Genomic DNA, 24345 nt, shown 5'->3' on the forward strand with positions numbered 1-24345 from the left:
GAAGGACCTCAGTGGCCTGGTTAGCTCAGGTAGGGCCTATTTCCATGTTCAGTTTTCATGTCAGGAAAAACAGTGATCCTGAAGAATTTGTATCCCTCTGTTCAATCCATTGTTCTAGAACAGTAACTTAAAGTGTTGCTATAGAAGATGGTAAAGACAGAGACAGGCCATCTCCACCTACCCTTGTTGTAAGATTAAACACGATGACACATACTGAAGAACTATTCTCCTGAGGAAATAAAAGATGAAGAGTGGCCTATAGTGTTAGCCTTTAAATGTGTGAGATAAAGAATTTATTCACCACCTATCCCAGAAAGAGGAATACAGGTAAGAATTCCAATTTAATTTTGGAAACGAAATTTGGAAACTCTTCTAAGATAGATATCAATATGAATTCGGAGTCATATCAAGATAGTTTCTGTAGGGGCAGATACTCAGTGTGAGGATCTCAGCTAAGGATGTGTGGAGACCCGGGAGGATTCAACTCTGTTACCACAGAACTGCTTTCAGACATGCCCTCTCCCCTTGCAGTCTGCTGTTACCACAGACTCCTGCAGAACTATTCATTCAGGCTCAGGGTTCCTGAGGCCTGGTCTGCTGGAGCTCCTGAAGGTGGTCTCCTCCTCACTGCATTCCCTGCTGTGCTTGACAGCACAGGCTCTCAGCCTATGCTTTCCACAGAGTTCTGCATGGAATTCAATATTCAAGGATGAATTTCCTCTTTATCTATTAAACTGTGCTAACAGTGGTATAAGAAACAGGTGTTTTCTCCATCTGGCTCACCACTCACTCAAAATAAATGGACAATCACAGGGCAGACGTTATAGTGCCCAGTTTGTAGCCTCATATCTGCACTGGGGTTACAGTGGCTGAGCCACAGAAAAAAATTCATGAGCAAGGCAGTGTGTGATGTCCTTATTCAGGAAGTATCAGTTGCTATAAAAGGTGTACCTCAGCCCAGTTTATTTACATCATATAGAAGAACCATGTATAAAGAAGAAAAAGCACCAGGCTGGGAGCTCAAATATGTTACTTGTTTGCTCTAACCTTCTAGACAAGTTGTTCTTTAAGTTTGGTAAAACTCTTTGAAAGCAACTCAGCAATATAGATAAAATTTAACTTTATATCTTATTACCTATAATACGATTTCATCTACACAAATATACATACAAGGATGTTTTTCAGTGTTTTTTTATAGTAAAACTGGAAACGTAATTATTCACTAATAGGATACTGAGTGGTTAAAGAGTGCTATAACCATAGGCAGGATAAAAATGTAGTCATTAAAAGTGATGTCTATATCTGTTGACAAGGAAAGATATTCATAGAACATTGTTTTTTAAAGGCTACAAAATAGCATGCATGATTTTTGTAGTAAAAGCACAACGTAAGTTTGGAAGGAGATACACTAACATGTTAACAGTGGCTCTCACTGGAGAACAGGGCTCCATTTTACTTTCATTTTCTTCTTTCTACCTTTTAGATACAGTCTGGTTTTAATTTAGAAAAATCAATTTCTATTATAGATAGTTCTTAGAGAAATGTCAGTTGTATACATATATACCAAACCATGCCATGGAAAGGGTAGAAAACCACCTACCTAAGTAGAATTAACATGAGGAGAGAATAAGAAGGCTGAGTCAAAGGCCCAGACGTAATTGAACCACGTGCAGAGCTGGAGCCATCTTCGTCACGTGGGACTGTGGATCCAATGTCACCTTATCTTCCAAATAGCCAAGCTCAGTCAGACTTTTATTTGAACTCTCCTAATATTTAAATATTGGCAGCTTAGTCAAATGGTGTTAAAATACAAGTTACCAAAGAAGGCATACAAATGTCAAATAGCATGTGAAAAACACACATATATGACGTTCTGGAAAAGGCAAAACTATAAGGTATGGAAAACAGATCATGGTTGCCAAGGGTTGAGGGTCTGACAAGAGCAGGTAGCATGAGGGACTTCCTGGGGGTGGTGGAAATGTTCTGTCTTGATTGTGGTGATGGATACATGCCTCTACTTGTCAAGCTTCATGGATAGGACCAGAAAAAGCGAGATAATTGTGTCCTTGGGATGGTCAGTTTGTGACCTCTCTGTATTACATTCAGAACCCAGTTTCCATATGATGAACTGCTCACACCCATTTTTCCACCTATAAGGTGGGAAGGATGAACTAAGTTAGTGGCGTCCATTCATCAACAGGCTTTATCAGTCCACAAACTTATTAGCACCATACTCTTCACTGAAGCAGAATCTTAACTTTGCAAATCGTTTCATTAATATACTTGAAATACCTAAGGATACAAGTTTATCTCACTTTGTATATTTAGAAACATTATGTAAAGGAACTCTGCAAAGCTAATTAACACTAATTTTTGGTGTCTATTTCCCAAATCTTTCCTTAAGGCAAAGTTTGTGTTCTATTATTCAGGCTGTTGCTTTCTCCTGTAATCTCTAATAAACTACTCTTCTGGAATCCCCACAGTCTCTCCTGGCATCAGAGGAGCTGCCCGTGGTCTATGAACAATCTGCATGGAACACGGAAGAGTTAGGCCCCTTTCTACGCTTGTGCCTCATGGATCAGAATTTCCCAGCATTTGTGGAAGAGGTGGAAAAGGAACTAAAAAAGCTGACAGAGCTGAGCAACTAACATTCTATATACATACAGAACTGAGGAACTTCAGTGCAATGGAAAAAATGCTTCCTCCTAAGACTAGAGAAGATACTAGAATAAAGAGTATTATTCCAACACCTTTTATCAGTTTTATTTTTAAAAACAGGTGAATCCACTTTTTTATACATCATTGCACTTCAACAATTACACAAAACACAAGTACATGCATCTACCATTACGCACCGTGTGAGAACCCTGCCGGGTGTGAAAATCTACACTCAATCAATGAAAAAATACAGTGTCAACCTCAAAGTATAACTAGTTGCATAGAATACCATGCTGTAACATTTCAAGGTCATTGAAAACAAAAGGTAAATTATAAAAGTTTGCCTTAATTGAATGTACAATCAGGTTCAACACATCAGTGCAAAAGGATCTAAGAATTTACATGATTTAACAAAAGAAAAAATAATCACTTAAAAAGCAATCATACATATATACTGCAGTTCATTACATCCATTCAGTGGACTGTTCCAGCTTCTTATCAAAGTCATAGGTTAAGCCCTTAAAATTATAGATTTCAGTTTATATTACTCATCTTTATGTACCAGAACTGAACAGTTTCCTCATCTGACAACATACAGTAAGGAATGAGTATCAGCAGCTTAAAAATGAAACAAGCATTTATTTTATTTTGGATTTCTCCCACCCCAAAAATATAAATATATATATATATTTATATACTGTATATATCTGTAGGTTTTGCTGTACTTTACAAAAATGTGTCACTAGATGGCAGCAGTGCATTTTAGAGCTTTGCCAATTTAACAGCTGCATTAAGTAAAAAACGGTGCATGCATGATCTGATCCTCAGAGGACCTTTTTACTTCTATTTAAATATTCTACCAAAGGGGGAAAAAAAAAAGCAACATTCACAGCACATCAAGCCCAAAATAGTTTACACCTTCTACACTGAAGCATTGTTTAAAATGTACCTGGCTAGGTCACCCTTACAGGAGAGGCTAAATAAGGCATGCTTTAGACAGTCATCATGGTGCTGCTCACTTGAAAGGGAAAGAACCAAAGAGGTACAAGCAGAAAATTTAGCAGGTCATGTTGCCACCAGTTTCAGGAACCTAAGGATCTGTGAAGGAAGAGTATTTAGAAATTAAAAGAGAATATGCACTATTACTTAAGACTACACCAAGTGCCTATAAAACAAAGCTTTGGTTCAAACAGCATGCTCAGGGATGCGGTGAGGAATTCAGATCTCCACGTGCCTAACCAGAAGGTACTCCAGCCCAGCTGTCCCTGGCCACCATTCTTGCCTTGCCCTCAGAAGCAAAGTGGGACCAACTGGCCTCAGAATAATCCACCTAAGGTGACAATTTCACTTTTACCTCTTTTTAAAGATGTAAGTAAAGTGGTAAAGTGATGTTTTGAAACATCATACATACTCTGAAAAGCATTTATGTAAATAAGTGAAAGAGCTCAGCTGAAAATCTTCCTTTCCAGCTGCTACACTGGACAGACAACTTGTTCCACCAGTATTGGCTGCTCTTGAAATCAACTAAAGGATCTTGCAACATAACACCAACTACTGAAGAATTTTTAATAAGGTCAACAGAGGCACATTCATTTGAATATAATTTTTTAAAATTTCTAAAGAAGGCCATACTTACGTTACAAGTAGTACTTAATTTGTGTTTCTCTGGCGCAAGTTTTTATCTTTGTGATTGTTGGTAGAGTTGGTTTTCCTTTGGAGGAAAAATTGCATTTACAAGAGTTTAAACTCAAGGTCAGTAGCAACTTTTGAAAGTATAACACACGGAAATACAGGGAGTCTTCCACTTACTGCCATCCCTGGTATAGTAAGTTTTATTGCACAATATTAATACACAATTAATATTCCTGTGTAAAGTGCCTACATACCTTAAATTAATAGATCCTTTTGACTCCCAAGGCAGACAATATACCGGTAACTTTCCCTTTGACTTGTAAACTATAATTACTATAAAGGTGAAATAGTAGTTTTTTCTCTACTCAACACCACTGTCTCTTCTCAAATGATAAAAGATACTCAATTATATACAGGCAGTGCTGTGCCCTCTGGCACTTAATAATTTGGCCACTGTTTGCCTGCCTCTGACTTAGTCCCCAACTCTAGGAGATTCTGCTAATCTTGGATTGATTCAAAATTTGCAATTTTGTCTCTTGGATACACGCAATTTAATGGAGCCAGGCAGTTTATCCATGCTACAGTCGAGCTTGAAATTAACTTTAACAAAACCTGAAGTCTCAGATATACTGGTGATTTACCCCACATTATCAATTTAAACATATGGGGTGTGCAAAATTTTAAACATTTTTTTTGCATGGTATTCCACTTTGTATTGCTACTAAAAAAACTGTACTGCCTGTCCTGGGAATCAAATGGCAATCAGTCAACTCTCAGTCGACTCCATGTCTGGCTAAGAAGTCTACACTGCAACACTGTTTCCACTCACTGTCTTCCCCTACAATCTTAGCTAGCCCTTTGATTAAACGGCAAATACATAATAACCCAACCAGAAACTACTGAATCAATGTCGAATAAACTACTTACATTGGCCCAGCTGGTTCATCGTCTACACAGGTGTTCAGGTTTTAATAATCCATTGAGAGACAGAAGAAGAAGGGAGAAAATTGTGAGACTCTGCACAGGGATTAACAGAACAGCAAACGGCAAGTGGCAAACATGGCTATTCATAGCATTTATTCAAGGCCATTCCATCTGGAGGTGCAAAACACTCATGGAGTTATTATTTCTAGATTCAGGTTTTTAATGGCAGGTATGTTGTTTCAATGATTTTAGTTAACACTTTGAATGCTTGTCATGAAAAACTGCAACTGTAGCGGACAGATAGGCTGCAATATCATTATACTCATCTTGTCCCCAAGTTCCAGTGGTTCACTCTTAAGTAGATGAGAAGACAAACCAACATTTCAGTTGTAAAATCCTGCTGTTTGTTTTCTTGTGGTGAATGCATGTATAGTTTTGGCTCAATCCTGCAATGCAGATGGATGTGTAATCTATATGTTTACACACATCCTCACTTCCCCAAAGGACACTGTTCTTGCTGTTTTGTTATCTTTAGGAGAGTCTTTAGTCTGGAGAATGAGATAGAGGAAGCCACAATGGTTCAACCTAATACTGGGTCAGACAGGCTAGGCTATGCCAGCAACAAGTGTAGGTAGACCAGAGGATGTTCTGTGACAGACCAGGGAAAGCTGAATGGTGCTGACATCCCTCTAGAATAGACTTCAGATAGAAAAACTGGCTCACTCTTGTGCCCTGGCCAAAACCAGAACCCAAACCCAGATGAGCCATGAGTTATCTTTTTTCTTTTTAATCGAAAAGCTTACATTATCTGAGTTTAGGTGCCTTCTTAAATTGGTATTTTCTGATTCTGATTTGTAAGTTTTTCCTTCCTGTTTCAACTAAGGGCAACTTGGTCCCCTTTAACCAGGGATATGTATGTGTGTGTGTGTGTGTGTGTGTGTGTGTGTGTACACACACACACACACAGATTTTTTTTTAAGGCCCACAAAGGTGGGGAAAAGCAAGTTAAGTGCTCTTAGTTTCTTTTTATTTTACAAACGTCAGGTAGACTAAATGATTTAGAACTGAAGGCTTCTAGAAAAACTCTCAGCAGGATTCCACAAGGGGGCTTGGTGCACATGAAGCAGTTATGGAGATTACAGTCTCAGTGTAGGCATCTGCAGGAGCACACGTCAGGAGTAATGTCTGTCAGAGGGAGACATTGCTCCACCTGTTCCTTTGAGGCAACGGAGAGGCAAAGCCACCGCCAGCACACACAGTGACTGGAGCAAAAAAAGATTTCAAAAAAAAGAAAACAAAACAAAACAGAAACAAAACTAACCACAAACCAGTGACTTAGCCAGAACAATAGGCTAGCAACACACCAGTGTCCACAGGATTCTACTACTAACAATAGTACACTATCGAACAGTACAGAGAACAAACTTAAGACTCAGACACCCAAGACATCTGTGTACTGTGTATACAGTGGAGATATACAAAGACATACCAGGTACTGAGACCCACGAGCCCAGCCTAGATCCTCCCTCACCACAACACCCTAACGCTCTCAGCATCCTGGCCAAACCAGCTCAGCTACATGCTAGGAACTAAGCACTTCTGGGACTTACAGGAAAGGACACAGGAGCAAACTTAAAATATTTTTAGTGCTCTGGCTGTGCACCCGAAAACACAAAATTCTAAAGCAAGGTAGCTGATTCAAGAATATCACCAATCTACTCCCAATTTTAAGAGAAAAAAAGGGGAGAGGGAATCGCGATGGCCAAGCTAATCTTTTCAAAGCGTGACACTTCAGCACTAACCCAAGCACTTCACACCATGAGCTTTTCTTTCTTCAGTAATTGGGATATATGTATGCCCTGGTGTCTGACTAATAACGTCATTTTCCAGCCCAACAAGGTGATAACGTGCAAAGGGCTGCATGAGGGGTTTTAGCAACAGTGGCTCTGGTGTAGCTGCCATGCCTGCAAGTGGGAGCAGTTGCTGTTCACATTTGTGCCTACGTCTCACGAGCCCCTTCATCTCTCTCCCCAAATCCACTTCCACATTTATAAGGAACAAAGAAAAGAGCCTCAAGTCTCCCACTTTCCTGGACTGAATCACTATCTGCAGCACCACTCTCCCTTTACAGGTCAAACAAAAACAACAACTGGACCTCTAACAAGGAAATCAGGAGAGAGGGAAAGAACAGAACTACAGATAAAAGGTAAGAAAATGAAAGTAAATGAGGATTAAACAGCAAACTGAAATCCAAATTAGTTGTGAAAGTGAATGAAGTAAACTTGAAGAAAAGTGTTAACATTATGAACTGTGCATCGTATAGACTGAAGCGGAGATTAAACAAACTCCAAAAGCATGCATATCGCTCACTTACCACCATGTTTTAAGGGTTTGATGCAATTGAGGGGGGAAAAAAAAGAAGTCATAGTAACCGACAAATATCAACATACCCCCAAACCCTCAGGGCAAAAGACAGCCGCTTAAACAATGACTGTTCTCTCCAGCTGGGTATTACTCACAGCCACTGACTAGATGAGAGGAAGAGGGCTGGGGGAGAGTGGAAACAAGATGCTTCTGGAATCCATCTTATGAGTGAAGTTCCTGGTGGACCTGTTGCACACACTGATTCATTCAGCTGAATGTTGTCTTCCCAACCGAATGCACTTAGAGCCCTCATTCCCCTACATCGCCTCAGAATCTGGAAGGGTGCTCTGCAATGCCTAGTAAATAACAGATTACCTGATACAATACCACCTCCAAAAAGATGGCTTTAATGTCAAAGTAAGTTGACTGTCTGGTCAAAGCTCCTTTTTCACTGCCTTCATCTCACTGAGGATGAGGATTTATGGTTTCTAAACCCACTTAAATTTTGCCTGATCTCAGCAGAGCAGCATTAAACCCAAAAGAGAGTAACAATTATTTTCAATTTCCTTCCTTATTCAGTCCTATTGTATTTTCTTCCTAAGGTAGCTTGTTACTGACCCAGATGACCCCTGGTTAAGAGACAACACATGTGTTTCACATATCATTTTTAAAAGTCACATTCCTTTTCCAACATTCCTGTCCTCTTGTAAAGCTTCATATGCTACCAATGTTTTGACCATTTAACTGATTTTGGAACATTAGACTAGCTCTTAATTCTAAAGTGTTAAAAAGAGTTTGGATACATCACAGCCACTAAAAATGGTTCCCACAAAACCTCAAGTATCTTTTATACCAGTAACTTAAAGGAAGAGTGCCTATACTTGCTTATAAAATTATCTCCCTAACGTGATAATGGAAAACTCTTTTTGATGCCAGCACTTCTCTTAAATCAGCTCCTACTGTTTTCAATCGAGGTCAGTAAAATGTGCAGCAGAACTGAAGGCCCCAGCAACTAAGCAGGTTCACTCCCGAGAGGCACACTAATCACTCTCTGGGTTCAGTCAGCAGGGAACCAACACACAAGGTGAGCTCCAAACATACGTCCAGCTGTAAGGTAGATGGAAGGCTAGAGGGATGCTAGTTGTATCTCGTCTTTTTAGAGAATTATCATTTAACATTTCCAGAGAATGTAGTCAGAAGGTGAGTAAACTGAAAAAACAAAGCCCTTACTTGGCTCCACAATTCACCTGTTACTAAAAACATTGAAGGTTAAAGGTGATATGCAGATAATCTACCTACAAGACAACCCACTGGGGCACCAGTCCTCAAAGACACTGTAACAGTGACTGAAAGGGATTTAGATGTAAGTTTCACTTACAAAATGTCCTGAGTATACTCCAGTAGACAAAAAGTCATGGGCCTTTTTTACCCCCTGGAAGCAGCTAAAACCTTAACCCTAAGTATTTTCTATGTGAGAAATCTAAAGCAATATTTGCTCTTCTAGTGAAACATACTCAGGCTAAACTATATAAGTTTAAATTTGTGTTTTTATACTTTTGTATTGTTCCCTTAGTGCTTTTCTAGTACAGCACCGAGTTACCAAAAACTCACAGACTGCCCAAATATGAATACTATGAGTTTTATATGAACTTTTTTCATATAAAAAAAGGTCCAGTGAGTCAGAAATAAATCACTGCTGTATCTTGATAATAGTGTATTCATTTGGCAGAGAAGAAGCATGTCAGGCTTATTTTTTTAAAAAATCAATTTTCACAATGGTATAAATAAGTCAACACAGAATTACGAACGGTTGTCTGACAGGTAAAAATTCATCACCCCTAAAACCCCAAATCTGTATAAGGTACCTGCTCATTCATTCCAAAAAGGAGCGTATGCATATATCTATATGTAAATTTGAAGAAGGGCATATGGGAGGAAAGCATATGAAGTGAGTTTGCTCTTGTGAATTGCACAGGAGTTGAGGGGAAACTGGCTAAAGAAGAAAAAGATACGGCATAAGGAAAACTCACGGAGGAACAATCAAATTTTCAAAAAAATTACTTCCAGGAGAGAAGAAAAAAGGGGAGGGCAGGACTAGGGAGGAGTCTGAGAAAAAGAGGCAGAAAGACAAAGAAGGAAACTATGGGATGGAAATGCTCAAGCAAGGGCATGTGATAGAGAATGGAGCCTGGACAGTGCTGGCTGTCAGGAGGGGAACAGAGAGAAGGCAAACATTGCAATAATTCCAGCATCCCAGATTTTTTGCCCCAATTCAATAATAACAACAAAGTAAAAGCTGCTTGCATTACAGTATTCTTCTAAGACACTAGAGCAAGAAGGTTTTACTTTGCACTTACCCTGCAGTCATCTCTTTTACATAGGATTCATTCACTGCCTATAATAATTTATCTTAAAAGAGTATTTTCCCTCCAGGAAGCTGTTCAGATTTGCTGGCCACAGGTGTCTTGTATAACTCGTCCCCATTTGTGTTCAACAGCCATGGAGCTCTTAAAAAAAAAAAAAGCTGCTTTCCCTGGGCAGGTGCCTGCACTTGTCAGATAGAACCAATACTAACCATTCCTCAAATCTAACCTGACGGTCTCTTCCACATATGCTGGGATAGCAACCTGGTAAGTGAAACGGCTTCCTGCAAAGACAACAGGAACCTCCAACAGGGACAGTCTAAGCCAATGTGTCACTCTGCCAAGAGAGGGGCAGCCAGCCTTGTCTTAAAGTAAAGAGTCAGGTTTTGAAGCCCATTTTTACCTTTTCCTATTGACTTTTTGCATCTCAATTTTTCCAAAGGGAAAGCTGAGAAAGGCGATATTTAGCAAAGCAAAAGCATTCAGCCCTTTTCAGGAGTGAGGCATGACTGCTCCTAATAAGCCAATGCTGAAAACACACTGACAGGCAACTCTCCCCCTCTACTCTCAGATCTAGACATAGGTACTCAGCCTTGGAAGTCCTAATTTGCAACAAGAAAGAGAAATTTAGAGAGAAAAGCATTATGCATATATGAAAATCCTAAGAAAGCACTTTTGATTCATAGAATAGCAGTTCTGTGGACCCAGGAGAAAGAAAGTAAAAATCCCAGGACACTCTTATGTTGCAGGGCACAAGCCCACGTATTTACAAAGGCCCATCTGCTTCCAGCTGACGTCCATCCCATTCCTCCATCTAGTTCACTGGTGAATGTACATTTGGATGGAAGTCCACCAAGTCTCCCCACATACATCGCTAGTGTCACCAAATAACCTTTTCACCAGCCTCACTACAATACTCGCTCTACCTAGTGCAGGCAGAGAGACTTAGGAGCTGCTGAGAAGAAAGGAAAAGAAGGGGAGGTGGCTGCTGCTCTCAAACATGTCCTTCCAGAGACTCTGGAGCCACTGGCATGCCTTCAGGGCTGCGCTCTTCCTGAGGGAGCACCAGACCTCCCTTAGCATTCTCTGCTGACACACATGGCTGGCACTGGGTCCTGGCCAGCCACAGGGACACAGACAGCTCTCTGGGGCAGGGTACAGCACCACAGTGCACAAGCACAGGCCCAGAACAGTCAGACTAGAGTTGGCATCCTCCCCATCACCCAAGGCACTGAGTTTACGTGCATACCCTTCCAGTCCAATCAGTGACAGGCAAGTGGTGGTGATAGTTGGCTGGCCAATTAATTTGTTTTCGCTGATGCTATTATAGGGTAAGAGGATGGGGCTGAGGAGCTAGTGAGGAATCTGAAGTACTACTGGTGCAAGTCTCCATCAGTAGTCCCCCCCACATTATAATCACAGGGTTAGAAATAGAACATCCATAACAAAAAACATAACTTCCAGGACCTTTTCTGACTCTAAGCATGTCTAACCATCTAAGATTCTTATTCTTTCCAATGCCTAACAATTGGCTTTGGTTCTGCTGCTATTATCCACTCCCTTCTGGGACGCTGGGCCAGCTTGAGGGTGCCACGTCAGGCAGGGACTCCAGGTGTTACTACTTAGCTATCTGTCTTAAACTGGGGATGGTAATGCATCAGATGCTCTCCACCATTCTTGTCTGTGAGACAGACAAAAAAGCCAAATGGCAGGGGCCTGCTTCACCACAAACCTTGAAAACCTTCTGAAGGGACCAACCAAGGGAACCAAAAAGTGGCTTGTTCCAATGGCTTTTCCCAATAACAGTCTGACTGGACTAGGGCAGTTACCTACAGGGGCTATACCAGGCAACCATGTGACAACCAATTAGATACCTTAAATCTGCCTGAAAGGCCAGGTGGCCTGCGATCTTGGGGTGGCTTCTAGGCTTGACTTGGATTCTCCTCAAGCTCAATCTGCCTGATGATCTGTATTGAAGGAGGACAGAGCTGAACAAAGAGACTGACAACTGCCCATTCCCCACAAGGGGCCTGAAGGGCAGATGGGACTGGGGTTGGAGAACACCCACATGGAGAACAGAGCTAATAATTATAGCTCAAGGTGGCTAATCTTAGGGGTAGGGGGTGAGGAACCAGTATAAGACTTTTTCCTTCTCTCCTTTTGGGACTGAATCCCAACATTCTTATAGTCCTCTTTGGGTGCTTGGAAACCACCCCACGGCTTGGAAACCAGCCCCAACAGCACAGCTATTTTGTAGGGATGTTCTTACCGTCAGGAACTTCATCTGGCCTCTTCCTCTTTTCATACACAACAATGATCACCACAAGGATGATGATTTCCGCCAGAATTCCCAGGAAGGGCCAGAGTGGGGCCAGGTGGCTCCGTACCCTGAGGATGGTGACAACGGAGGCAGAGCCAATGGAGTTGGTAGCATTACATTCATACTCGCCAGGATCTTCTGTGATCTGCAGGTTTGTGATGCTCAGCTCAGTGTAATTCTCCCTATTGATGATGATGAAGCGGCCAGAGGTATTGACAATCTCCTGCTCAGAAGCAGATAAAGTGATAACACACAAAGATCAGAGTAGGTGAATTAGTGCCCAATACAGGGCAACACTAACATCCTTAGCAAGACACTGGACGGGATCAGGGAGCAGTGTCTAGTACCATCTTTGTCCAAGGGACTTTGAGTACTTGATCACTGACTGCCCTTCAATCTCAACAACCAGTCAACAATCTTCTAGCAGAGCCAGGGTAAAAGTCTTCCCTGCTGTTGGTCCTCTGGACTTCTCCAACTTGTATGAAGTGAAGGGAGGTCCTACCCTGTAGACCCAGAAAAGACCAACTCAATTTAGAAGATGCTGCTCCAAACACCAGGTAAGAAACCGTAACCAGGCAGAGGATGGAGAAGGGGTGTGAGCTCCATGGTCAGGCATGTATCTCGTAACATCAGGCCTATCTGATGCCTTCAGAGTCAGCATATCTACTTCACGCTTGGTGAATTCTGCAAAGTCTCCCTAAACTTCCTCTAGAAACAATGTTAAGAACTTGCTCCTGGTCAGAGTGGGGAAAATTCGTAACTTCCACTTCCTTTCAGAATTACAGGGTTAAAGGAAAGTTTATTCAATCAGTCAACAGATATTTACATTAGCATGTAACATGTTTTATATCCTACCTAAGGGGAAGGTGAGATAGAAATGGAAAAGCATGACACAAAAATGAACATGGAGATTGACCTCAAGAGGGAACCAGACCCCCAAAGGGATGGTTAAAGGGACGTGTAAGAAGCCCCAACAGAGGGTACGTATAGAGCCACATTGCACCGAGGGAGTGGACACTGCTGGAAAGAGTCAGGGAAAGTTGGAGAAAAGCTAACATTTGAACTAGGCTGTGGGGGAGGAGAGCTGCTCAAGCAAGACAGGAGTGCTCCAGGCACGTGTGGGAAGGCAGAGGTGAGAGTATGACCAGGGGTTTGGGTGGAGCTGGGACAGGTTTGCAGCACTGATCTCATGGGCTACTAGCAGAGGAAAAATCTGACTCATGTGTCAGTTCTTATGCAGCAACTAAAGGATAATCAGAAATAGTAGAGAGGAAAGGCAAAGATAATCCCCAGAATGATGTCTAGCTATAGCATAAATCATGTCTGTGTTTGAGTGTGGGTATGACTGGAATGGGAAACTCACAGCCTTCAAAATTAGTTATTCTGTGAAGCTTCAACCCTAGGACTTGAAAAGCTGCCAACTTCTCTAACTCCTGCTCTACTCACTCACTAATTCCATGTTTTTCACTTATGACCTGAGGTGATTAGTGAGTGTGACCTTTGGTCCACAAGCCTTCAAAGGGTATTTTAAAAATACCGTCATATGCAAGAAACTTCCGTGGTCTTGCCACTAATTTACCTTGGTTAATATGTATAACCTTCCCAAAGAAGCTGGATTAAATGATCTCTAGGGTCCCTTCTGATTCTGAAGACTGGCAGTCAAAGAGGATGCCTGAAAAGTAGACTGCTAGGCATACAAAGCCTGGGGAAGAATGTATGACAGCCCCTCTATAGAATAGGAGACCGGTCAAGCATTAATCAGAAAGTGAGAGTCGAAAGGTTTGACTCTCCCATACCATCAAGAATCATCCCACAGATTGGAAAAGATGTTTTCTTTGACCTTTTCTGCAGCAGATACTGTCAGATTTCCAATGTCTAAGGCTGCCCATGGGCCTCCTTAGATTGTCTCAATTCCTAATCACTATTTCATGTGTTCCAGGAATATACTATTAATTGCTCTCACTGCCTTGCCTTCCCAAAAAAACAAGAAAAGTACATTAAGACCACTTTATGAGCAATATTTTCTTTGGGATAAATGTACTAGAATAACAGTAAAATTTTAAGATTGGGGTTAGCTCTTCTTGGTGTCTTATCTTGAAGGTAAACAGCCAAATCCTTTACCAGACAGACAGCTTTAACAAATCACGTACAGGGGTTCCATGCTGGTCAGAAACTGCCAATGACTTCCAGATTCATGATGTAACCACCAAGACTCTAGAAAGGGTGACCCAAGCCACGGCAGCCAGTATGGCAGGTTGCAGAAACTAGTCCAGATGTCTAGAACTCCCCAGGAGAAACTCCAGCAACCACAGAGACCCACGTATAGAGAACCAGGGCTGCCTCGTACTCACCATGGGCATACCGTTCTCCTTCTTGCGCCAGATCCACTCTGGGTGGGGGTAGCCAACTGACTTGCAGTACATCATGGCATCCTGCCCTTCATTCTTGTTCTCACTCCGTTTATGGCCAGTGATGTCAGGAGCAGCTGTGAGAAAGAGTGTTGAATACAGTTACCATGGGAGCATAAGCTGAACAGGATACAAAAGGCCCCAACTATTGGCTCAGAGCCCTGCTTCTCCTTTGACCCACTCTCATATTCAGCTTTGATAACATGCATTTCAGGTCAGAACACAGCAATGGAACCACTCCCTTGCCCTAACCTCCCACCCACCAAAGCAGACACCAGGATTACTATATGCGAAGTTCTACTAATAATACAGGTGGTTCTCCAACCTACTGGAAGAGAGCACAGGTGCAACTGCATAAATTAAGCCATCCTTTAAAGAAAATGCAAACAGAAGCTATTACCTTCTCTGCCAGTCATGGTTTTTTCTTAATACACCTACATTAGCAATAATTATGTATTGTATCAAATGCCATATATTCCCTTAAGGAAATGAGAGATCCCTGAGATCAAACACCTAAAATCAAGTCCTACTGCAAGGTATATAAAAACAATGAATGCTTGGAGAAGCTAGGTGATGAGTATCAATGGCCAAGCCTCTCCCAGAAAAGAGGGAATGAAGCAAATTGGTCTTCACAAGGGAAGAAAGAAATGAACAGGAAATTCAACCAGCGTCCCAAGAGATTTTATTAACGGCTTAAGAATCTGATTTATACACCTGATTTGCAGTCATCTCAATGAACCCAATCTTAGGGGAATTTCTAGACATGCCAGAAGCTGCTGATTTTCTCTGCTTTTAGGGATAACTTAGAAAGAAATAAACAGCACCTGTGGTTTAAATATTAGGTAAGTTTCAAGGATCCAATTAGCCTGAGATAGGGGCTAATTCTTTGAATTTGGCCTTCTTTGATCTTAACTGTATTTTCCACCTTACCGCATCAGTTATACTAATCCAAAAGCAATAAAACTCCAAAAGCAATAAAACTCAAAGTAGGCCAGACGTCACTTTGCTGGCGAAGATGGGAAGGAGAATCAATAGGCCTGGTCCAAATTCCAGTTTTGCTGGTTATTTAATTATTCTGTGCTTGAACTCTATACTCCATTATCAAATGGAGTTATTTCTAGCCGCTGCCTATATCCAGTGTCTTGCATAGATAGATGTCAAAATATTCATTTTGAGACTGTAAAAGCCTGTACAATTGTATTATATCATGGGCTGACCCCATGTTTCCCTTCTGACTGGCTTGGCTTTTCTTGGCTTAAAAATAATCCAACATCCTGCTACTCCCAGACTGTGCTTCCCAGACCACCTCCTGAGGCACCTGGATAGGAAAAGAATGAGCAAGGCCCCAAGCCATTTCCACAACCTGCCAAACTAAGGCCTGCAGTACTACTCAGCATGAGGTGTTTTCTAGATAGGACATTATAAAGGAAATATCTGTTTTTCCAGGCACAGTTCCTCACTACAGAAGGGAATGAGTCAGGCTGGCTCAAATTCCCATCACACCAAATTTCTCCCACAGCCAGTCAGTCACTGTTCAACCTGGTCACCTTCCTCAGAGCTTCCTTCAATCAGTAAATATTAAGGCCCATCTTAAGCACTCCAAGGAAGGAACACACTCCACAGCCATACTTAAACACCATCATGGGGGAGTAGGGAGATACAACAAGCAGAAGAGCTACATTTTGCCTCTAGTTGTGTTTCATTCATTGGACAAACATCTGTTGAGCACTCGTTACATGCCAAATACATCAGAGTGGTAGGGGAAGGCCATTCTGATGAGGTGAATTTTAGCACAGTCATGAAGAAAGTAAGGGCGTAGGCTACATATATCTGTGGGAAGAACACTCCAGGTACAGGGAAAGGCAAAAGCTCTGAGGCAGAAGCGTGCTTGTTATGTACAAGGACAGCATGGAGGAGTCTGGCTGAAACACAGGGGGACGATGGTAGGAGACCAAATCAGAGAATGGAGCCCAGATTGGATAGGACTTTGTAGGACAATGAAATTACTTTGGCATTTACTCTAGGTCAGCTGGGAAGCCACTGGTGAATACTAAGTGCAGGTATGAAATTATCTGTATGCTTTAACAGGCTCCCTCTGGCTACTATGTGGACAAAAATTGTAGAGACGATAGTGGAAGCAATCCAGGCAAGGGGGAGAGGGTGGTATGGATGAAGGCAGTAGCAGAAGAAGTGAGGAGATTCTGGATATATTTTATAGGTTAAGTTAATATATTTGTTAATGGACTGAATGTGGAAAGTGAGAGAAAAAGAAGTCAAAGATGATCCCAAGGTTTCTGGCCTGAGTAACTGCAAGAATGGAGTTGACAGTTACTGAGATGAGGAAGACTGAGAAGAATTAGCATTTTTTTTCGTTTGCTTGTTTTTATTTTGTTTTGTTTAGGGATGGAGCAATCATGGTAGTAAAAAACCAGGAGTTCAAAGTTTAGGACATGTTAAGACTTATTTAACATCCAAGTGAAGTTGTTAAGTAGGCAGCTGAGTATCAAGTCTGGTGCTCAGGGAAATGGTAGAGACGTAACTTTCAGAAATCAGCTTACAAGTGATGTATTTTTCCACTTTCATTCTCCTTTGCCCCACAGAGAATACTCACTCTATTTACTCTGGCCCAGTTATTTGACTAATTCCAATGTATTGTGAATTCACTAACATCAGCTTTTGCCTTGGAGACTCATCCCTAAGATTACACGTAAGAACCACCTAGAAGGCTAAAAGCTGAGTTGGTTTATGGCTCCACAGTCTCTAAAAAGCTACTATACTTGAAGGCCAAGACCTGGGGAGACAGGTGGGGATGGCCTTCACTCCTGCCTTGGTGCTCAGGAGAACACCAAGTCCTCCTTTCATTCATCTACTTCCAGATTCTATAGAGGCTTCTATTTACAGATAGGAAGGCGCCTTAAAGGCTACTGTGTGCAGAGACTATACAGGAACTTAGTGTGCATCCCCACTCCGCAATTTATTGGCTATGTTTACATAGTGAAGCCTGTTAAGAGTTTTCAATGGTTATTACATCTACTGCTGCTTTCTCCTCAACTCAGCAAAGAATACTGAGTGAAGCTTGGGAATGATGTCCTCAAAAGAATAATGCCCTGATTATTCACCCTTGAACTGGTGGAAGTATCACTAGTGTACCAGGAAGACAGAAGATTAACCCAAGTCACATCACTCTAACCTGATAAGGAATGATTATAACAACCATCACTTTAGCCTCTGGGTCAATGAAGTTTTTTACTTCTCTCTGTCCTTTATGGTTGCTGCTCAATCAGAAAGCCTGTTCCTGCCCCACCAGCTGAGCAACACAGCAGACCCACAGCAAGAAAGGTAACTAGGCTCTCAGAGCACATGTCAGCAGTGGTCAGAGAGGGGGGCCCCTTAGGGCTCAGAGTCCACCTCTTAAATAGTACACAAATTCTTTGATATTCTTCCCTTTAAGAGGTAGAGCCTAATTTCCCTCCTCTTGAGTGTGGGCTGGACTTAGTGACTTGATGCTAAAGAATAAAATATAGCATACATTTTATATATTTATAAAATATGTATTTTATATATTTTTCATATATAGAACATGAATCACTATATAGACAAAATATATCTATATGTAAAAATAAAGGTGTGCAAATAGTTCACAAAATACAAAATGGCTTCCCTTGCCCTCCTTCCCTCTCGCTCTCTCTCTCGCTCTCACTCTCTCTCTCGGAACACACGCTCTGGGAGAGGGGAGCTGCCATGCTAGGAAGACACTCAAACAGCCTATGAAGAAGCCCACGTAGTGAGGAATTAAGGCCTTCCGCCACAGCCCGAGGCAGCCATCTAGCCCCAGCCAACTGGAGAGACCCTGAGCCAGAACCACCCCACTGATCTGCTCCCCAATTCCTGACCCACAGACACTATGAGGTAATAAGTATTTGCTGTTTTAAGGCAATTTATTGTGCAGCAACAGGTAACAAATATAACCACCCAATGAGGCAGACATTACCCAATTTTTATAAATAAGAAAACTCAAGTTTGGTAAAGTTTGGTAAAGTTATTTAACATCTAAAATTATGCCGCTAGTAAATTCTGGTATAGCCAGAATCCAAATTCAGGGCTATCTGACTCCAGAGGCCATGTTTTTTGAACTTTACCATATAGAAGGGGAAATAACCAAACTAAAACAGAGTCCATAAACAATAAAAATATACAATATGCATTACTGGTAACTGCACAGCAAACTGCCCAAATGTTATCTTTGCTTGTAGATGTACTAGAACGCTCTAGACCTAAGGTGGGACTGATCTATCTGTCAGAGTTCAGCTACTTCATATACTATAATGTAAAGAGTTTTAGACTTAAGTTAGAGAAATTCGGCTCTACTGAGACTCTATTACTCACTGAGTAACCTAAGGTGGGTCATTTAAAATCCTTTGGGTTTCAATATTTACTTTTGTAAAATGGGAATAAAATACCCACACTTCATAGAGGTCTTACGAGGATTAATTTACATCTCTGTATCAATCTAGCACAAGATTGGAGCCCAGGGTCAAAAATAAACATTTAAATTGCATTATTAGTTAGGGAAAGGAAAGGTTAGGCTAAGACAAGCATTATGAGTTCTAAGAAATCAAAAAGATGCTGATTATTATGTGTTTTCTCCCTATTTGCTAATATAAACAGGACTTTTGTTTGTGGCTCTAATAAGGTTTACTCAGGTCAGATACTGACAAATTATACTGATTAAAGGCCTATTTATACTGATTATGGTGCCTCACCTTATGTGGGCTTGCCACTTAATAAGGACCTACTTAACTAGGTCCTGTTGGTCTGCAGGTAGGTCTGAGGAGTCGGACAGAGCAAATACTGCTTAATTCCCTTTACCTTCTCAGGGAGGCACAGACTGGGTAGCAAAGAAGTAACAGAGATCCTTAGAAGAGATCACACACCCATTTGGGAATTAACTCATGATCTGGCCTTGTTAGCTACATACTCTAATCCCATGAGTTAATGGATGGACCCTTCCAGTATCCTAATAAATGGCAACACCGTGGTTCCAAAACAGTCTTAAGTTACCCACCAACACCTGACCCAATGTCATTATCTAGGCCTTTGGCTGAGGACAAAGGCATGTTCCTCAGTACCCTCTGCTGCCTAACTTGCAGGCATTTAGAGAGAAGCATCCAGCTTCTCTGCCAGGCTGGTGGCTGTAGAAAGTGCCAGCTTAGGCAACGGAGGCATGTTCAGCTGAAGATGATGTTAAATAAAGTTAACACAACAGAGCTGAGACAGGATCAAGGTATGGGGCCTCTTACCTGGACTGCTTATTTAGTGCTCACTTTTCAAAGCAAATTCATAATCTTGCAACTCATTTTCAAAGAAACTCCATCCTTAAAGATATTGCACAACGTCTCATCATACAACACACTGATAATGTAGAGATGGTCTCTTTGCTTCCTTCATGCAACCTATCAAATCCCAGAGACACCTCATATTTTCTATAGGCAAAAATAGAGGCTTGGCTGAAGGCAGAGGGAGAGTTAAGATTTACTACTAGCCAAGGGCCAAGCCCAAGAAACAATATGAGACTGGCTGAGATGGAAGCAAGAAAGATGTTGGGGGACTTCCCTGGTGGTGCAGTGGTTAAGACTCTGTGCTCCCAATGCAGGGGGCCTGGGTTCCATCCCTGGTCGGGGAACTAGATTCCATATGCATGCTGGCTGTAACAAAGAGTTCTCTTGCCACAACTAAGGAGCCCACGTGCCACAACCAAATAAATAAATAAATATTTTTTAGAAAAAGGAAGATGTTGGCTTTTTGGCTCAATAATTATACAGAATAGATTAATCAGTGGTTGTAAAGACTAGAGCAGTCTGGGACTTGTGCTGCCTTCTGCGGAAGAGGCTTTTCCCTCTCCTGCAGGTGAAACCACTGAGTAAGAGGCACTGAAGTCTCCACTAAGAATGATTCTAACCTTGGCTGTACACTATAATCATCTGGAGTGCTTTTAATAAGCCTGATGCCTAGGCCACATTTCATATACCTTAAATCAAGTTTGAGAACCACTGCTCTAACACTTTTCCTAGCATCAGTGTTTGAGATCAGGGGACTACAGGGAGTGTCTCATAAGACAGGGAGATGAACGCGTGGAGGTGTGGGGGGCACTGAGGTGACAGTCTCAAAGTTAAGAACCTGACAGTCACTATTACTAGGAAAAGAAGCTTAGAAATCGTTTCCTTCACTAACCCAACTTCTCATCTGTGTTCACATAAGGGAACCACAGACCTTTAGAGCCTTACAAAACCTTCAAGATCATCTATCTCATCTTACTTCATCATACACTTGGGGAATCTGAGGCCCAACGAAGGAAAGTGACTGGTCAGGGCCACAGCAAGTTTATAATGGCAGGGCCAGGATTAGAACCCATTTCTTCTGTCAGTCCAAGACCTTTAACACTGTTATATGCTGAACACAGCGGTGTGGCTTAGTGCTTAGGAACATGGGCTCTGGTACTAGGGTGCTTGGGTGAGAGCTCTGGCCCCACTGGTTGACTATGTCACACTGAGCAAATCATTCAATTCCCTTGGAGCCTCAATTTTCTCACCTGGAAAGTGGAGATAATAATGGCATTTACCTCAGAGTTGTGAAGACTACAGGAGAGGAAAGGGACAAGTAATGTGCCTGGCACATAGTAATAAGCACACAGTAACGTTAGCTGTTCTTATTCTTATTAAGGTAGGTCAGAGTAGCACCCTGAAGAGAGGAAAAGAAGGAACAGGTATGGTTATTTGGGCTATGGTTCATGTTCAAAATGTTCAAGCAGCTTCAAGATATTACTGTTATGCTTTCAGAGACTTTTCAAGTCAGGGTAATTCTGAGACAGAACCAGCTTTGACATCAGCTCGAATTTAAACTATGTCACAACCTCTAAGCATCTCCACCTGTCAAACTAGCTGCCCGTCAAACGAATAAATGAGCACAAAAACACTCTGCATGCTGAAAGTGCTGTACAAACGTGAGAGGTGTATTATTACTCCTAATAATGATATCTGTCACCATCACTATACAGTCCGCCTCAGCCAGTCTGAACTTTGATATATCAGTTGTAAGGCCATGCAACAGAGTAGGAAACAGGGATGCAGGGCAAGGTCACTTCTAGAAATCCTAACATTTAGTCATAATATTCAAATAGCAAGAAAGCTAATAAGTAGGGAGAAGAAAAACAAGATCAATCTTGGCTCTCATAGCCACCAAAAGACTGAAATTCAATTGAAATGCCCAATGAGCAGGGAGACATAATGATGGCCCTAATAAAACACCAGACCCAAACCTTCCTGGGGCTGGGATGTACCTTTCACAAGCGGCAATGGCATGTCTGTCGCAGAGGACTTGCTGACCACCAAAATCCTTTTCTAAAAACAGCAATAAAACTCAAACTCCTTGTTTACTGGAGTCACCAAAATGATTGAAGGGTGAGGATAGGGTCTGGGAGTCATGAGAGGTATTTTCTTTTCAAATTTGTCCATTACATAGAAAACTTTAACTTGTTTTTGTGAGCACATTTTTTAATTTTAGAAAAGGAAGAGGAAGAGGGAGGGACTAAGGGCTAGAAAAGTTGAATAATTACAGGGATAGAAAATTCAACACCTATTCTTTCACAAATGCTGTATGGTAAGGTGTGGAGTCTCCAGAAGACACAACCTCTGAGGAGTCAAAAAGGAAAGAGAAGCCTCCCCAGAGTTATCTAAGCAGATCCCTGGAGAGGCTGGTTATAGGACCGAGGTCCCACAAGGTCTAGTCATTGCTGTTTCCTCTCCCCCTGGCCAGCCCTGCTCCATCTTCCTCCCCCAGCATCTGCTCAGGTCACCTGCCAAATACCTAAGAAATGTAATCCTCAACAGTAATAGTATCTTCCTGTTTATACTGTGCCTCATTCTTGTCCTTTAAAAAAAGAGAAAGAAAAAAACAAACCAACCTTACTTCAGGTGCAAGGCCTTCCCTACCACATGTACATACGACCACCCTCAAAATTCCTTTCTTGACGGGGATCTACAGGCTAAGGTGGAAAAGCACTGCCACCTCAGGTCTGTTCCCAGATATGTGTCCCTCCCTCTGATTCCTTCAGCCTTCTTTTCTTTTGTACATAACAAGTAACTCAAGATTTAGTCATTTGACATATAATGCCCAGTCTCTGGCTAGTCTAAGACCTTCACTCCCCACAGTGCTGAGCCCAAACAACACCCCAGGGAAGTTTTCAACTGCAGGGAAAGCCAGATGGGGAAGAAAAGGGCTGAGTGTAGAATAAGTGCTAAAGAAATATGTATGTATGGTCTGAATTATATTGCCTTGAAATGTCAATTTAGTTAAAACCACAAATGGAGACTCTCAGAGACTCCTTCTGGCAGAGATCACTTATGTTCCTGAATCCCCTGAATTTCTCTGTTCTTGAGTACAACCACCTCTTGCCTCTCTATTACTCAGCAGAGTTTTTAAATCATTATAGCTATAAAAAGATAACTGTCTCTCACCCCACCCTAGAGGAACTGAGGAAACAAGAGTTTACATGAAAATGCTGTGGGAACAACACATATACCGCTGTAAATTCAAGGCAGTTTTCTACCCCAACCATAATCGGGAGCTAGCTTAGAATGTGATCCTGGGCCTATGGCAAACCCTCCTAAACTTACACAAGAAAAGCCAAGTGTTCAGTCTTTACCAGACCAAACTATCTCTAACCTAAAAGACATTAAGTTTTCAGCTGTTCTCTATCCAGGTGTCAGGGGAGAGAAGGAAGAAAGACTAGAATTCCATATGAATTTTCTTGACAGACTAACGTATCTGCCCAAGCTAGTCACAGAATATGTTTTAGGATTATATAAAACAGAATTCTCTTAAGGTCTACTTCTTTAAAATGAAGATATTAATACCACCTGTCCAATCCACCTCACAGGGTTATTGTACAGTACAAATGCAACAGAGCACAGTACATGCCTTCACTATGGTGAGATACTGTGCCTGTTGTATCTTCCTCGGAAGACACTCCTGACTGCAGCCTCCAGACCACTTCTTATTTGCTAAAGAGAATGTGAGGAAAGATGCCTTTGGGGCCATCGGAACTTCACCTTCTTGAGCAGACAAACCAATGGAAAAATAACTCTCTCTCTACTCCTGAAAGTGCTGCTTAGAAATCATTAACGCTTGATCAATATGATTAGAGTCAGTCAAGACTTCGAATTATATGTAATTATCCTTTAGGCTTGGAGACCTCGATTAACTAGACACTAGACACTCTCCCTCCCTCACCCATCCCATTCCCTCTGCACTTGAACTTTGTGCCAAAAGCTTAGCCTGGAATGTTGCAGGGCCTCAGATCTCATATGAAGGAGTGAAACGTCTCCCCACGTAGCTCAGCTCATCCAGGGCCCTTGGCTGGCTTAAGAGAAAATGCTTTATCACACTTTCATCCTCATGTTGAATAAATATGGCACTCTTCAAAAACAGTGATAAACCCAGATCTCTACAAGAAAAGCCACGGAGTTAATCAAATCCTAGGTTCTCTGGCCTGTGTGGACTGTAACCATGCCACTGTGACTCCACCCCTTCAGGTATTTAGAATCGAATCTGGCCACTAGAGGAGGCACTGGCCGTCCTTATGTCAACAAGGACACAAGTTAGGGCAAGTGTCACCAAG

The 24345-nt window shown here is 41.7% G+C and overlaps 1 protein-coding gene across 2 annotated transcripts in view; it reads right to left on the reverse strand.

Moving 5' to 3' along the window:
* Positions 1-2729: 2729 nt before the first annotated feature.
* Positions 2730-24345, reverse strand: part of NPTN (neuroplastin) — a 55806-nt gene continuing 34190 nt past the window's right edge. Inside the window, exons 4-9 of one of the 2 annotated variants that reach the window (XR_003436458.1) lie at positions 14613-14746; positions 12211-12484; positions 11816-11908; positions 5218-5239; positions 4295-4369; positions 2730-3756 (exon numbers count right to left, since the gene is read on the reverse strand). Coding sequence is in view for 1 of the 2 variants with exons in the window: in XM_027123557.1 (XP_026979358.1) it covers positions 4309-4369; positions 5218-5239; positions 12211-12484; positions 14613-14746 (491 nt within the window). In the remaining variant the exon portion in view is untranslated. The remainder of the gene's footprint in view (positions 3757-4294; positions 4370-5217; positions 5240-11815; positions 11909-12210; positions 12485-14612; positions 14747-24345) is intronic. The other variant, XM_027123557.1, reaches the window with a different exon arrangement.

The sequence above is a fragment of the Aethalodelphis obliquidens genome, unplaced genomic scaffold (genome assembly GCF_003676395.1).
Source record: "Aethalodelphis obliquidens isolate GAN/ISIS:26980383/991018 unplaced genomic scaffold, ASM367639v1 scaffold26, whole genome shotgun sequence".
NCBI classification, from domain to species: Eukaryota; Metazoa; Chordata; class Mammalia; order Artiodactyla; family Delphinidae; genus Aethalodelphis; species Aethalodelphis obliquidens.